The 16,625-nt window shown below is 34.9% G+C and overlaps 1 protein-coding gene across 1 annotated transcript in view; it reads right to left on the bottom strand.

The window, feature by feature from the left end:
• Positions 1 to 11,437: 11,437 nt before the first annotated feature.
• Positions 11,438 to 16,625, bottom strand: part of LOC131076780 (pleiotropic drug resistance protein 3) — a 43,979-nt gene continuing 38,791 nt past the window's right edge. The window contains exons 18-24 of the mRNA XM_058014099.2: positions 15,433 to 15,723; positions 14,063 to 14,146; positions 13,812 to 13,945; positions 13,470 to 13,697; positions 12,983 to 13,154; positions 12,339 to 12,593; positions 11,438 to 11,997 (exon numbers count right to left, since the gene is read on the bottom strand). Coding sequence (XP_057870082.2) covers positions 11,728 to 11,997; positions 12,339 to 12,593; positions 12,983 to 13,154; positions 13,470 to 13,697; positions 13,812 to 13,945; positions 14,063 to 14,146; positions 15,433 to 15,723 — 1,434 coding nt within the window. The 3' untranslated portion in view covers positions 11,438 to 11,727. The remainder of the gene's footprint in view (positions 11,998 to 12,338; positions 12,594 to 12,982; positions 13,155 to 13,469; positions 13,698 to 13,811; positions 13,946 to 14,062; positions 14,147 to 15,432; positions 15,724 to 16,625) is intronic.

Genomic DNA, 16,625 nt, shown 5'->3' with positions numbered 1-16,625 from the left:
GTTGACATCCATGAATACATCCGACACTACCAAATTGCCCAAGTCATATTGCCAAGCACGTGAAAACGGGGATTGCAAATTTCTTTGTCCATACTGTTAGGGTTTCAAGCAAATCCGAAGCAAATATGAACTAACAATTATATGTAGATTTAAATACAAAAGATAAAGGAATAAAATAGGACACAGATAACACATAGATTTAACATGGTTCACCCAAAATGGGTTACGTCCACCATACACAACCGTCCAATCTTTCTTATTATCCAACAAAAATAGTACATCAACATTCCCATGCCTTAAGCATCCTAGCCGCTTATAACATGCGTTTTTAGGGCAACAAACAAAGTCGGCCTTTTTAGGGTTTTATTACAATGTTGGTTTTCATCAACAAAAAAATAGCCAATTTTTTTTTTCTTGGGGGCTACCGCCCCCAAACCCCTGTAGCGCCCTTCGCCTGCTTTGGGGGTTGCTGCCCCCAAACCCCCACCAGGGGCTCGGCCCCGGACCTCGGCAAGGATATGTGCTGAGTGTACAATACTTTGTTGATCAGTCGCCACATTTCAACACATACTACAATCTGAACATTTCTACCACAGTCATCGGTACCCTAGCATCTGCTATGTGGTATGATTTATTAGTTAACCCTTCTCCTAGGATTTTTCCCTAAACAAGTCTCTACCCTTGATATCTATCACTGGTTGAGGGCTTTAATTGTTCAAAAAAATCATCAAACAGGTTTCTCTTTAGATATTCTATTTGTCCTGAGTGGTTTCGCAGGGGAGCCCTCTTACTAGACTAGGGTTTCTTATCAATTACCCATAGACGGAAGAAGAAAACTAGGGCTTAACATGAGAATATCAACTACAACAAAGAAATGTGCTATTTCTGACTTCTTTATGAAAAATTCTAAACCCTAGAGCAATTTACAATGTTTTCCCTACAATTTTCACATAATTTGCACTTCAACTGCTCTAAAAACACGTAAGAAAGATTGAGCAACTTACGACTTTGTATGCACCAGACGAGTCCTAATTTCACACTGCAAAAACTCGTTCCAATCTTCTCCAACTCAAGAATCACCTACCGATCACCTCTTAATTGCTTTGTGAGTCGAAAATGGCTCTAAAAATGTTTTTATTATCATTCTGGAATCAAGGGTCACCATCCCATCCGCCATTACTCCTCTCACAAGCAAATAAATGACTCCAATTTTCATTTGAATTAATTTTGAAATAGGACCATTGATATTATCCATGTTGGCGCATCGCACGATCTACATTGGTCAATCTGACATTGACCATCATATGTGGCAACTGGACTCGTCAAAGGCATGACGTAGCACCTCCAGCTCACCATCCACTTCATCTCGATCAGTGACACTACCATCAACTCACCTCAGCCTGCCTTGAACATGTGACATCATCTCATGATGTCGTGATGATAAACCTCCTTGCATCTTCAATCGTGGGGTCACGAGAACCGTTTGATCTGCTCGAGCTTTATCCTCCGGCTATGGTGACTGCCAACCTTAGTTGCTTAACCATCGGGCACCTTTTTAACCGCAATTAAGACATCACCGTCCATTTAACTCATGTGCATATTGAAAAGTTTTTAGTAGCTCGATCTTTAGGATAAGGACACCGATGAAAATAACATAAGGTTTAGATAGGAAAATTAATGCACCCGTTGAATAAAAAATTAAAGGGGACTCGCCTAGGATGATGTAGGTAGACATAACCATAGGAAATAAAAGGGGGGACCCGACCACGGGGCTAGCAAGCTATAGCGTGAGACTTAGAAAAAATTAATAGGGGCCCGACAAAAGAATTAATGCCTAGGAAAAGATATGGCCCCTCCAGCGACGGAATGACCATCAGGCTTAAGTGAAAAAGGTAACACAAAATTATAACATCTGTAGGTTTTTTTTTACAATGAGACTCAATCGGATGACAAAAACCTTAAACCCTAAGCCTGAAACATAGGATAGAGAGCCAAATAAATTCAAAATGACCAATATTTTGACTAAGGCATGAAGATTTTTTGCACAGTCATTTTCAGGACTATTATCTGTGTTTATAGAATTCCTTAAAAAAATCAAATCGTATATTTTTATGATTTGCTCAAAGAATGTGGGGCTTTTGGTCTTCATATCTTTTACCCATTCTTGAGTAACCCTACCATAGGATCTATCTTTGTGTACCTTTCTCACCATTTCCTTCCCAATTACTGAGCTTGGAACAAAGGAAGCACTTGCTTGATTGATTGGTTGAGGGGTGAAGCCTACTAAAGATCTTAGGCAATTGGTGAGAAGTTTCATATCTTTTTTAGCTCATGTTTATTTTGCTTGTCTTTTTTTGTTCTTTCAACTAGTTTAGAGGTTATCAACTAAAAATTATGAACATCCCCATCTCTACTTGGAGGTCCCAAATCAATCTTGGTCATGTTACAGTCACTTATGGACTAACTAGGTTTTTTTATGAGCTGAAGGATGTGTTATCTCCACAAATAGATTTCATTTGGCATTTTATTTCATTAGCCTAGAGGTGGGTTTTAATCTCTTGGACATTGGAGTCCTCTACAACAAGTGTTCAACTATGTCTATGCTTCACACATTGACTTGTTCATTTTAATTTTCTTTTAGAAAGTGTGTTCTCTAACCAAGAGGGAGAAGAGGAAGGAGAAATTGCACCTCTTGCATCTGATTAAGAGCTTGGATAAAATTGTAGAGCTCTCCTTAAAGGTGGAGTCTTGGTAACACTTGCACAACGGGAGAATGAGAAACAAGAGGAATAGATTCATTTTGATTTGATTCGAAGAAATCATTAGTAATTTCTTGTATTTCAACTTCTTGTTCCTTTCCCTTTTCTTTTTTTTTTCCCTTATCCTTGGGTGGTCCATCACCACAAGTTTTATTAGGTTCTTTTCTATTCTCGGGAAGATTTTCACAATCTCCACCTCCTCCTGATGTAGCTACTTGTTGGGTAGAAGGTAATATTGTACTTGATGAAGCTACTATTTGGGTAGGATTATTTGCTCTACCACATTTTGCCCTCCTTTTGGCTACACCTTTGAAGTCTCAACCTTCTTCTTGGCAAGCCATACTTGAGTTCTTTGACTACAACAATCTTTGTCTCAATATCACTTGGCTCTCTAAGATCCTAATCTATAGGAACAATAGGTTGTATTTGGTATAAATTGGATCTATCAAATTTGACTCATCATCCTCAATACCATAAATATCCCAATTCAATCCAAAATCAACAATTTGCCTAAGTGATCTTTTTCGTAGTTGGGTGTTCCATCTACCTAGTGATCTTGTGATGGATGGTTCATTTGCCATCTTGTTGTTGTCCTTCAGATGTTTGTTCCTGATTGTGAAGGTTTTGGGTCCTTTGAAAACCCAAGAAAGTTTTGGGGTCCTTATGAAAATCCTTGCTGGTCTTGGGGGCCTTGTGGTCACCCATGTTTATGTTCTTCCTGATTTGGGTCATTGTTGTGTTCTGCTGAGTTGAATGCTTAATCGTTCATTGTAAAAGGATTAAGGGTCCTTTCAAAACCCTGCTTATCTAACCAAAAACAATTTGCCTAAGTGCGAGTCTCATCCAAATTCTTCTTCTCACTTCATAATTATCCTCACAGTCAACCCAAAAATCTTCAAGTTGTGGGATGTGATGGAAGGTGCTACCTATTTGTAAATTTTTCTTCACAAAATTCTTACTATCAAAAGGAAATCTCATCTCATAAGTTTGGATAGTAAATTTAACTACATTCCCCTCAATGTTGAGGGCATCAGATTGAGATTTACATGAAAAGTATCCAACACCAACTTGGAATTGGATACCAACTTTCTTTCTTTGTGGACACCTCTTGTTGACCTTTGCCACTTGTCTACAATCTTCAATTAGGACAAATCTATCCTCAACATATTTGGGTAATTTATAGGCCAGTCCATCAAAACCACCAACTCTAATATAGGTGAACTTTTGAAATTAAATGAAGTGACTGCCATACTAACTGGATAACTAAATTAACTCTAGAGATATCCTTTGGCCTATATTGCCTTGCAATTCTCTAACCAACTTCATAGTAAATGCATCATTAACTCTCTTGAATTTGTGACAACTTTTCTCTATTTGTAAATTTATGTGGTAATCATATATTTGAAAATTTTCATCATAAATCTCAATAGGAAAGCGTCTAGTCCATTTTCATGTGCAAGATAGAGCATAGAAAAAGTATGATAACATGTAGAAAAACCTATTTAAGGGGAAGCCAATTATAATGTCATGCAGTCAATCACTAGTGAGTGATTCCCAATCTAAATATTTTCCCCCAACAATAACTAATTAGATGAAACAAAACATTCAGTCCTCAAAATCATGAGCATTGACATTACCCCTCAATCTATGTAGCAACACCACCATGTTTGATATCTCTTCAACAAAGTGAGATCTATGTAGTCTCTTAGGTAATTATAATTTTCCCTTTTTGGGAATAACAAGCCATTCTCTAGCAATTAAATTCCTATATTGCCCTTTCTTCTCATTGAACGATTGGTGAGAAACTACAAAATCAAAATCTACATACACCTCTCTTTTTGGAAGATGAAAATATCCACTGATAGTATCCATGTCAAGGGTCATGAGTAAATCGTTACCATTGGTCCTAATCTACCTAGTATTAGGGTCATAATGCTTGATGCATTCCAATACTATGCATGGGCATTGCACAACTACTATAAAGCTAGTTTCTTGTATCAGACTAGTCTCAACCATCCTTTGAGTGATGGGAGTTTTTTCCCCCTAAATTCACCCTCTCCCAAAATTTAGCTAAGTTGATGTGCCCTAGTTTGGTATCGCCAATTTATGGCAATGTACTGGTTATACCTGATAGGTGTTCATAACATAAATATTTGTACATTTTCATTGAATTTGATGGAGGTGAAATGGGAAAGATTCCCATGCTCTATAACAACCACTAAACTTTAAAATAAGAGAACGGTGTACTAACTTAAAATTCATATATGAGTTTGCAACAAACTTTCAACTTCAACTAAAAAAGAAAATTAACTAATTATCTAACTATTTTTCATCGAAATATGTAACTAACTAATTCAACTGAAAAGTACTTAAATTATAATTGAGCAATTTAGGAATTTTACTTCATTTGCTATTAATAATAAAAAGATTTCAATTAATAATTTTCTCTATCAAGGAAAAGATAAAAGTTCAAATATTACAATTCATTAAGCTTCCTTCTGAAAACTTGTAACAAGCCTTGACATAGTTTAGAAGAGGGAGATCATCATCAAAGGATTTTCCATCCAACCATAGACCTGACAATCTAACGCGCACCTTCCAACTGAAAGTGACCCTACCCTTCATGAGGGTAGCAAACTAAGGACTAAACCTAGTTGCCATCTTGCCATATGAGCGCAGTGTTTAGAACCTACAAGTACTTAGTTGGTCACCCACTATAGGTACCCCTTAATTAGTATGACAATCTGACTAGTAGGTGTATTTGGTTCTTGTGAACTAACAGTCGCATGCTTAAAGCAACACCACCTTGGTCAAGGTTTCAATGAATATGCACGCAAGTGCTGTTAGATTTCACCACCCTTACTCAACTTGTTCACATTGGAGATTATCTTCACACGTAGGCTTCTCAACCATAGGTACAATTGACCCACATTAATACATCAACTAAACCTTATTATCTTGATTGTTGTCATTAATAGGCTAAATGACCTTAAGGATAAATTACACATATAATATAGACTCTATTGTAAATCGGACTCAACTAATGACACATATAATATAGCCTCCATTGTAAATCGGATTCAACTGACTTACAATTAACAAGGATTTTGTTAAAAACACATCAATTGAAAAGAGAAAAGATTCCCATTGAGTTACTTTTAAATTACACAGTAGTTCATTATTAAATTTAGATTGAGCATCTTCATCTTGTATCTTAAGACCAGTTCCTACTTAATGATAAACTCCCTCTTTGTCTCACAATCTGACTGAGAGGTTGAACAAAAAGGCTCGGGGCAATGTGTACGATTGATACTCTCAATCAAATGACTGAACATTGCGTAAAGCTTTTGATGGAACAAGAATCCTCCGTAGAGTGGTTATGTGTAAACACTAGGAAATTCAGAGTCTCTGAATTCGCTGCTCTATCATACCATTAACGGGGTATGCAAACAATTTTTTTGTTCTACTCTCAATCTTGCTTAAAAGAAGGAATAGTCTTACATATGATGCACTATTTGATGATGAAACACATTCAATTTTTCATATCTTTATTAACAAAAACTAGAACATAAATCAATACTTTCATTTTTAACTCAGATTGGAAGAAATGTCACATACCTGAGTTGCGACGAGATTGACAAGGACTAATCCCTTTGAAAAGATAGACTATTGCCGCTTTAGAGTAGACTTCCTCGATGTTTTCAACAAGATTTCCTCAGACTTGAGCTGAAAGGCTAATGATACAAACTTTCCAAAAGGAATATGCCAAAGAAAGATTGCAGAGATAGCAGATATGTTTCGCTTAACAGAAGGAAGTCATGATGCGAGAGAGATAACATGGAAGAGTGAACCCCTCACTACATTGAATGCGAAGTCCACCAAGAACCCAACCATGCAAAATGCCCACCATCTTGATCGATGGTTATAAGCAAGGTAGATCTGAGAGGCGGCATGGAGAGAGGGAGTAACGTCTTCACCCCACCTCTCACTGAATTAATAAGCAAAGCTTTGGTTTACATAGCTGATAGCATATTCTTTACAATGCTTTGAATATAATGAAATTATATATATGAATATACATTCAATTAATACTAAAGATTACGTAAGATTACTTATTCACATATGAAAGTAATAAAATATCAATGTTTGACAATACACACAATTGTATCATTCAAAATAAAACCATTGTTGAAAGAGGGGTGTAACATGTCCAAGGAGGGGAAAATCAGATAAAAACTTGGTGGTCTTAGTGGAGAAAGGGGCAGGCGCCTAGATTTGGAGAAAATATGAGATTGAAGTTGGAAAAAGAGAGAAGATTGATGGAAGAGGAGATATAGTTAGATTATGGGTGGTAGGAGAAGTTTTCATTGAGAATATAGATTGAAATATTATTTCATGTAGTTGGTTTTTAATGTCTTTTCTTCATGTTCATAGCGGTTTTTGAAGCGAATATAAAAATATTCAAGGGCAGGGTTTGGACTGGAACTTGTTCCTTTTAGTTAGTGTTAGCATTCATCTTGTTGATGTATTTCTTTTAGATTTTTCTATGTATTGTGAAATAAATGGATTGCTTTTTCATTGTTTTTGTTGCAAATGTTGTGTTTTATAAGTTAAAGTTTTGTGTTTGAATTTGTTGCAATGATTGACAATCTATTCTTGGATTCTCAATTGTTCATTTTGCATCAATTTAGGTTGTTGAATTTTAATAAATAAAAGATTGTCTTATATTGATTCAACACTCCCCCCTCTATTATAAGTGTTATCTCATCACAAGGCATTTGGCAAATTAACCAAAAAATTAAATTTTTCTTCATGGGATGGTCTTGTCAATCAGTCAATGAAAAGACCTTTGATCTATTCAATATTTTCTTTGAAATGCACAATCTTTATCACGTCTCATGTATTTAATTGTATCAAGACACAAAGAGATTTTTTGTTTTCAGGTGGAAGTGACAATGCCAAACAATGAATTGACCTTTCTTTTATAGGAAAATGCCCAACGACAATCAATTAAAGAATATTCTATTGAATAGCATTTTAGCAAACCATGCCTTTCCATGACATGTCATGCAACTCCAAATGTGTTGATTGGATTTGATCAAAGATATATTTAATTAAAATTGCGTGAGTGATTTATTTTAGCATTTTTCATTTTGGCCAAAAGGGGACTTACCGTGATGTCCCCGATATAACTAAATAATAAAAATTAAAATACCTTATTGTATGACACAAATTTAATAATAAATCTTTCGGGCCCTTTATTTAATCAAGTTTTATTTTGTAGCGTCGGTCTATTTGTAACCCTTCAGGAACTTTCCCGGAGCCCATATTTATGGTTGAGTTTGTCATTGTTGTATGCATGCGAATTTAGTATTTTTCTTTGTTTGTGCGAATTCCAGTTGGAGTTCGGTTGTCAGCCATTTTGGAGGTGGAAGATCCTCCCTACTTGGTATCCGCAGTTTCGGTGGGATTCATCCCTCACCCTATTCTGCTTTGTGCACTTGTTCCCAATCTGGCAAATTTGGAACCTCGTCATTGTTGAATCAAATTTTAATCCCAGTATCATGTTTGGTAATCTGGTATGCATGCATGTTAATTAAGTCCAAGGATTCCTATCATTCAGAGTTCACTACTTGATATGAAACTGAAGGTACCCACTGAACCACCATACGACTACAATCTCCTTCACTGCATGACGACCCCCTTCCTACCACACGTTGAAGCCCATAGTATGGTTACACCACTGTACAACCTCTTCACTGTATGACCACAACCTCTTCACACCATCGTACAACCTCTTCACTGTACGACCACTCCCAACCTTTTCACCATACGACCACTCCCTCTTACGATTGTCTTCACACCATACGCCCTTGCCCAGTGACACTACCGTACAGTCAGGGAACATTACACTTACATATGTGTTTTCATATAGTAGTTGAAAGAATGAATAGGACTACCATTAATTTGGTTAGTTCAATACTATATTTTAAAGAAATAAAGTTCTATTTTTGGATAGAAGAAACCAAAATAATTGTTTATAAATGCAACAAATCCTCTTCATCTACTGTTCACTAGGTGACTTCATATGAAATTTGGTTTAATCATATTCCGTTTGTTCAACATCTCATGATGTTTGGATCCACCTATTATGCTTTGATTGCCAAAGAAAAGATAAAAATAAATTGGACCATTGTAATTTTTGAACAACTGATGTTTTTGATTGGTTTTGAAGGGACCCGAAACCCTTTACAACTAGATTTTGAATGGATCTAGAAACCTCAACCAAAATGTTGTCATAAAAAAAGAAACATTAAAACACTAGACAACAATGGTTTTTTTGGCTCCCATAGCCATATAGATGGGTTTTAAAAATAGTCTTCCACAACCAAAACAAAAGATGGTAGAAGCACAACCAACAACCAGCCTAAATCTAGAAAAAGACTAGAAAAAATTCCTGCCTAATCTCCCTCAACCAAAAACCATCGAGATTTACATTTAGCACTACCCTTATGGGAGCGGAGAGTCATATCAAAAGAGGGCTTAGAAGACTTAGCTTATTTTGCACAACTGATGTTATTCTCATGTTTGCTTCAATTACTTGTCTCGTAGAGTTTCTTGTAAAGTTTTTAGGATCAACTGTTGTTTATGCTTTGTGCTTGTTATTGATGACATTTATGTAGCTTCAATCTATGACAATTTCTTTCATTTCTTGTAGCTCATCTTGAGATGCTTGTTATTTTCTTTATTGTATTTTTGCTTTGTTCAATAAAAGAAAAAAAATTGGACCATTGAAATCATAAACATATAAATTTCTATAATATTTAGATTCTTGAAAAATGTAGGTTCTATGATGAATCTAATAAGAAGTTTCTTATTTCTTATGATGCGATATTTTGTGAAACATCAAAAAAAATATTGTCAACATTGAACACAAATTATAACAAATTGAATTTTTGCTAGGTTTTCCCACGAAAATAACATCCTTATGAGATTTCTCACTCTGAGGGAGGGCACTAGGTAATTTAGAATCACATATGGAATCTCTACCTTGAGTTGTAAAATAAGTAATCCCTTCTCATGAACAATTTTAGACTTCAACAAATGGAAATGGGATCTAGGAAACTACACTACAACAATTGGAACAATGTTGTTTTGGTTGGGAAATGGAAGCACCAATAATTCAACTTGTATCTTAAAAAAAATAGGCAAAATAATATCAAACTCTTTAAATTTGGGACCTAATCAAATTGAAAAGATGAGAGCAATAAGTTCATACAAGACAAGACAAAAAAATAAATTCAATGAAGAAGTTAACTTGGTTCATATTAATAGTAGATTCAAAACTAACTTTCTTTAGTGAAGGTGAAAATATTGAAGTGCAGAGGAAGGCAGGCTATGTGAATTCTTTTGAAAAATAGAACTTGGGAATTGATTGACCCTCCATTAGCTTGAAAACCTATTGGTTGCAAGAGGGTCTTTCAAAACAGATAGAAAGCATATTGCTTACTTGATTTAAACATAAAGTAAGGCTTGTTAAAAAGGGACATGCTTAAAAAAGAGTAGAAATTTAGAACATTTTCTACTTAATCACAAAGTGGAACTAGGGGAGAGGGCCCTATAGTAGAGAGCCCGGTCCAATATTGGGGATGGTAGTTGGGCACAATTACTTCAACAGTGGATTGCAAAAAGTATCTTGTCAATACTTATCCCCAAAAAGATTCCAACAAATTTGTAAAAGCAACTAATTATGTGATGCCACATCAACACACCAATAAATATGATTTGGTGCACAACTATGAGTCTTACTTCTTTTTGGGACCATTTGGGACACCTTGGCAAAAAGGGCATGTGATGTGGTATCATTTTTTACCATGTGAACTTGAAACTAAATTTTTAAAGTAGGGGACTTGACAAGTAAGCAATTGTACAAAATTGAAATAAATTCGAAATATCTAAGATAGATTTTGGGAGGCACAAAGATATGGTGATCCAGTATATGACCCTCTCCCCTGCTACTTGTGATTTGTTGACCTTATCAATACAAAAGAAATGGAAAGTTTATCAAAAAGATATTTAAAAAAACAACGTATATGAATCAACTATAAACGCATGTGTTTAACGATCAAAAACAACAATTTTACACTTATAAATCATTGTACAATTTGAAACAAGCCCAAAATTATAGTATAAAAACTCCCCAAACACCTATTGAAAATCAATTTCAAACACCTTGATTTTGGTGACACAACTCTCGTTGTAAAACAGGTTCATATGACAATTGTATACCTCATCATTTAAGTGAATGACTAACTATCAAAAATATATTCCATTCTGTTCTGCTTTTCCAATTTTAGCCTGACATTTTTGAGTTTTTTTTTAATTGGTTTAGAGTTGTCTATTCTGTTGCTCTAGTGAGTTTTAGAAACGATTTTAAAATTTGTTGAGAGTTTTAGAGGTGATTATAAAATGTTGTTGTTGATATTTTGATGATAGATCAGATTGTTTTGATGGTTCTCTTAACTCAGAAGCTTGACGATAGATCAGATTACTTCTTTCACTAAATTTTTTAAAAATATTTATTGTTATAGAAAAGGTAATTATGTTAGAATCCATAATCCCAAAAAGTAGTTTCATGGACTCTGTAAAAACAAACCATCACAATAGACAACGAAAGGTAAACAAACTAAATCAATACACAATATGATTGACAATGGCAGAAGCACTTCATCAACAATACAATGTCCATATATAATTAAGATAGAGGCCATTCAACCTCCTAGTTCCTAATCATCAGGATGGGGTCCAAAACCAATTATAAAGCGTGATATACAAATTACCTAGGTTATATCCTGAAGTAGATAAATGATGTGCCCTGGTACATATGTGGTAGGATGAGATAGGACAAGTTAAAACTTATCCAACAAAGTTTTTCCCAAATGGATGTGGCTTATTTCCAAAATTGCCATTATCTCTTCTGAAAATTGGATCTGGTGATGCCAATAGCAAACATAATTGCAAAAAATACAGGAAAGATTACCAAGACTGCAGCCACAATGCCCAACATGTCATGATGAAATCCAAAATAATCTTTTAAGAAGTCTTTGATTGATTGTTGAGAGTTGCCATTGATTCTTATCTGCTTTGTCATATCTCCATACTGAGAAGTTATGAGACAATTCAGAGTCCAGGAAGTTGGGCAAATCCAGTAGTACCATACCCACCAGCCAGGAATTTGCTGCAGTCATTTTACCCATAAATTTGTCATCAGTAGAATGCCAATAAGAACATCACCTAAAGAGTTTTGTAAGACAATGCATGCCATATAATTTCAATCTCAGTAGTATCTGCTATATTCAATAGCTAATTCAATGGAATTTCTATGATGCAATATTAATTGACTAAAGCAATGGACAATCTTCTAGTCTGCTGCTACAAGTAAGTCTAGAAAATAGTGTCTGAACTTGAAGTCATTGTACATTTGTGTGCATCATTTAACACTTACACCTGTTAATAAATCTTCCTTTTTGTTTGAAATCATTGTTTTGTATGAATGCAATTGAGATTTGGCAAACTCACAGGTCTTGGTATGAGGAAGCCTGAGAAAAGACTGAAAATAGAGTAAAATGCAGATGCAATTATGGCTGCAACTTGAGCATTTGGACTGATTGAGACTGCCAGCATCCCGTAGTATGTGAAGTAGAGAAAAGTGCAGAAGCTTGCAAATAGGTACCAGAAAAATTTATCTGCAGACCAGTGGTAGCCCATCATTGAATATGTGACGAGCCCATAGAGGATTGCTTGTAAAAGGGCATATGGGAGTTCTACTGCTACCTGCAATACAACAGAATTAAAGAGTGAAATAATTGTAACAGCACCCACTAAAACCAGACTACTTGACTCAGCCTGGCAGCATCTTGTATAAGAAAATTCTGTTTAATTTAGCAGTGTGTTGTATTATAAAACTTCTGTTGAACTTAGCAAAATTCGAGTTGGCTTGCCAAAATTCAATTATTTTTTAAAACAATGTAGCATACAAAATCCTTCTGGGTTTTCGCTGAGTAACCAGCTAACCCTTTCTCTAGTTGCTGTAAGTGTAAACCAATGCTTGTTGCAAGCTTTTCGATTTAATTTTTAAAATCATTCTATTTTAAGAGACAAGATTACAAGACGAGTACAAGATCTTAGTGGGATTGCTATGAATAGGAATTCAAATCAATTACCTGTGCCCAAGCATATACGCTGCCAGAATACATTCCAGCTGCCTTTTCTCTATAGAAAACCTGGCGTTCTACATCAACTACAGGTTGCACAGAGGAGCTATTAGTTACTCCTATAAATATATTTGCACCATACATGGCTCCCACCGACTTGAAGAGGTCTTCTTCGGATTCTCTGTTGTAAAATGTCAATATATGTAAATACTCTCAATTAGTACGGATTTCACGTCCACCACAGATATTGCTCGCTATTAGGTAATACAAAATTGAAATTTGTCCATCCCTATTATTAATTACAGATTGACGATACATTGGATAGATAATTGAATTCCTAATTCATAACATAGATGAAAATTTCACACTCAATGAGAACGAGTGAGATGCTTCAGGGAAAAAACTGTTAGTTTGGTCTGGACTCCGTATCACTAAATTCAGTCAGTTTTTTTACCAGAATTGTCTGTCATTTCAAATTCAGGTTAGATCGGCTTACATTTTTGTCCCTTGTTGCCAGTAGATGACACCAAAGAGCAATGCTGAACCAAAAGTGAAAGAAAAGCGGACCAAATTGTAACCAGGGCTTCGCCAATATGTCCAAAACTGCTTCCAGAGGCAGCTTGTAAATTGCTTCCAAGCGTTCTGTGCATACTGAGTTGGGAAATACAGGTCCTTGGCATCAGAGGCAGGGGTACTTAACTCCTCAACTAGCTGAATATTTTCCCTGTTCAAAATTTCATCATCAGTTTTTGAAAAGAATTGAAAGATTTAGACTAGGGTGAAAGATGATGAAGAGATTTAGAAATGCACTGGTGCAAGGCGTTTATTCTGTAGTTACCTAGAAAGACTTGATTCTCTGTAGATCTGAGCGAAGTCTATACCAAGTTGCTGTTCAACAGTCATTGAGGTTACCTCTAACATCCATGTTGCAGGATTATGCCTATCCCTGAGCTTAGGAACACCTGTTATAGCCTTCAATGAAAATTAAACCAATATTTCTCAAACTTCCCTCAATTAGTTTCTCAAGCAACATAGCAATTGATGCTTAAGCATAGCCATAATTCTTTGGTTTTTGCAGTTGGTGTCTACCTGAAAGTATTCTATGACTTTTCTTGAATGGTGACCTAAAGCACCAGCATAAATTATTTCACCTCCGCGCTTCATCAACAACAGCTACAATGATCGAAAATTTCGCCTAAATTAGATCAAATAGAGATACATCTGTAATCTATTTTAATAAAGCAGAAAAAATTTATTAATTACAATAGAGATACAAAGAAAAAAAAACAATTAGCAAAAATATCAGTACAATTCAAATTGAGAATCTGTTTAACAATCAATGTTAGGTGTCAATTAACTCCATTCAAATTATGCTTATTCAACATATCAACCACCACCTCTCAGTCAATTCACAAACAATCTTGTTCCAACCAAGAGCACACCCTTTTTCTATAGCATACAGAATAGTAAGGGCCTCCATGATATTATTTGATTGTTGTCATTTATAAATAAAAAAGAAAAACAAAACATTTCTAAAACTATCTCTACCAATACCACCGATTCGTGCATAACCATGATTCCCTCGAGAAGAGCCATTTGTGTTTATCTTTAAATGACATGGAAACTTTTTTCTTTGGCGAATAACTGTGGCTCCTCCCTTTTATACTTTTGTTTGCGTTATTATCCTTTGTGTTAGAACACTTTTGAGTTTTCATTGCTATTCATTATTATTGTATGAATATGTTCAGTTTTTCATGGATCAATTAGAACTCAAATTTAGAACTTCTCATTTGTTAATGGAGTACTTTACAATTGAGTTACTAGCTTTTTTATGGTTTATTTCCAACAACCCCTTAAATCACTCCATAGAATGTTTGGGGCTCTTAGTCTGGTTTTAATCTGACACCATGTTAAGTTTTTCAAGGACCAATTAGAATTTAAACCTATGACTTTCTATTCTAAAAGAATGCTCTATCACCAGCATTTTTAGGACCAATCAATGTTTGGTTTGGATGTAGCTTATTTCCAACAGAATTGACACTATTAATCAAGCCAATGAAGAAAACATCTGATTATTTAAATAATTATCAAAATAGATTTTAAAAAATTCTAAGAATATAAGTTCTTCCACATACTTCTATTTAAACATGGGAGGAGGAGAGATGCTTAAAATCTTGCACGAACAGTACTATGTATTATTTGATAATTTAATGTATACTTGAGAATTAAAAATGTAATGTATTAGTTATAACACTAGCAGAATCAAATAACTCTCAATTTATTATCATATTTAGGTCCATGACTTTAAATCTTTATGATCAATTATTTCACTGAACAATATACATAATTTCTCCTGAAACAATAATTCAGCTGTTAATTGTCATTTAATTTTATCAGTTAGCTCAGTAATAAAACGCCTCAGCATGCACAGAGAAGTCCGTGGAAAATAAAAGAATTACCTCATCAAATGATTCAAAAATTTGAATATTTGGCTGGTGAATAGTGCAAACTACCGTACGCCCTGTATCCACTGTATTCCGCACTGCACGCATTACTATAGCAGCAGCCCGAGCATCTAAACCGGAGGTAGGCTCATCCAGGAATATGATTGAAGGATTTGCAACAAGCTCCACTGCAATTGTCAATCTTTTGCGCTGTTCTGTAGATAAACCGCTAACACCAGGAATGCCTACAAGGGCATCTTTCAAATCATCTAATTCAACTAGCTGCATGACTTCATTCACAAAATGCTGCAAAAGATAAAAAAGAAAAGCATTGTCACTGATTCAACAAAGCACCCTACATCAGATCAAGGACAAAATGAAAATGAATTTTGCTCCTTAAAACACATCCAAAGATTGTGGGTTTTGGTTGGCCAAAAACAGTAGCATGACCCTTTAAAAGCAAATTCAACGTTCTATTTTGTTGATAGTATTTATACTTAAAAATGGTAATTTGAAAAGACACATGATGATAGTTAAGAAATGATTATGTTTCAGTATTTTATAATATTTTTTGTGTTTTATAATATTTATACTAGAAGGTGGAGAGGTTCATGGTCATCTGACTTTTCCTGAAAATTAGGAAAGTTCAAGCTTTCTATTTAGTAATTACAACCACTTTATTTTCTTCAACGACATAAGAGTAGGAGTCACAAATAGGAGAAATGACCAAAGCAAAGATAAAAATATTTTTAGTATCCAACTTTATAAAGACACTATCATCATGGAGCTCAAAAGGAGGCTAAAGGTTGTTGGGAGGTTTGGGATAGGCATGAGCATATCAATTCTTAACTCTTTGTAGCCAAGAATTTCTTCTTAGAGGAGGTTGGGTATTATGTGACGAAAAATCATGTCTATTGTAGAGATTTTGATTCTAACTATGGGCATGTGACATTCACAAGGAGAAGGACAATCATTGATGGAGAGAGGAGTTATGAAAATGTGAATATTACATAATGTATTAATTTTTCTAATGATCCATAAACACATATTGTTGTGGCACTTCAAGTACAATTATATTAACTTTTAACTCAATCTACATGAAGATATGAGAACAAAATATAGCCTTTATATAAAGAATGAAGTGTATATTGTATAAACGATCAAAGACTATAAGATTAGTGTTGACTACATAAATTATAGATGACCAC

Source organism: Cryptomeria japonica, chromosome 11 (assembly GCF_030272615.1).
Source record: "Cryptomeria japonica chromosome 11, Sugi_1.0, whole genome shotgun sequence".
NCBI classification, from domain to species: Eukaryota; Viridiplantae; Streptophyta; class Pinopsida; order Cupressales; family Cupressaceae; genus Cryptomeria; species Cryptomeria japonica.
This window is presented reverse-complemented; position numbering and strand designations above follow the sequence as displayed.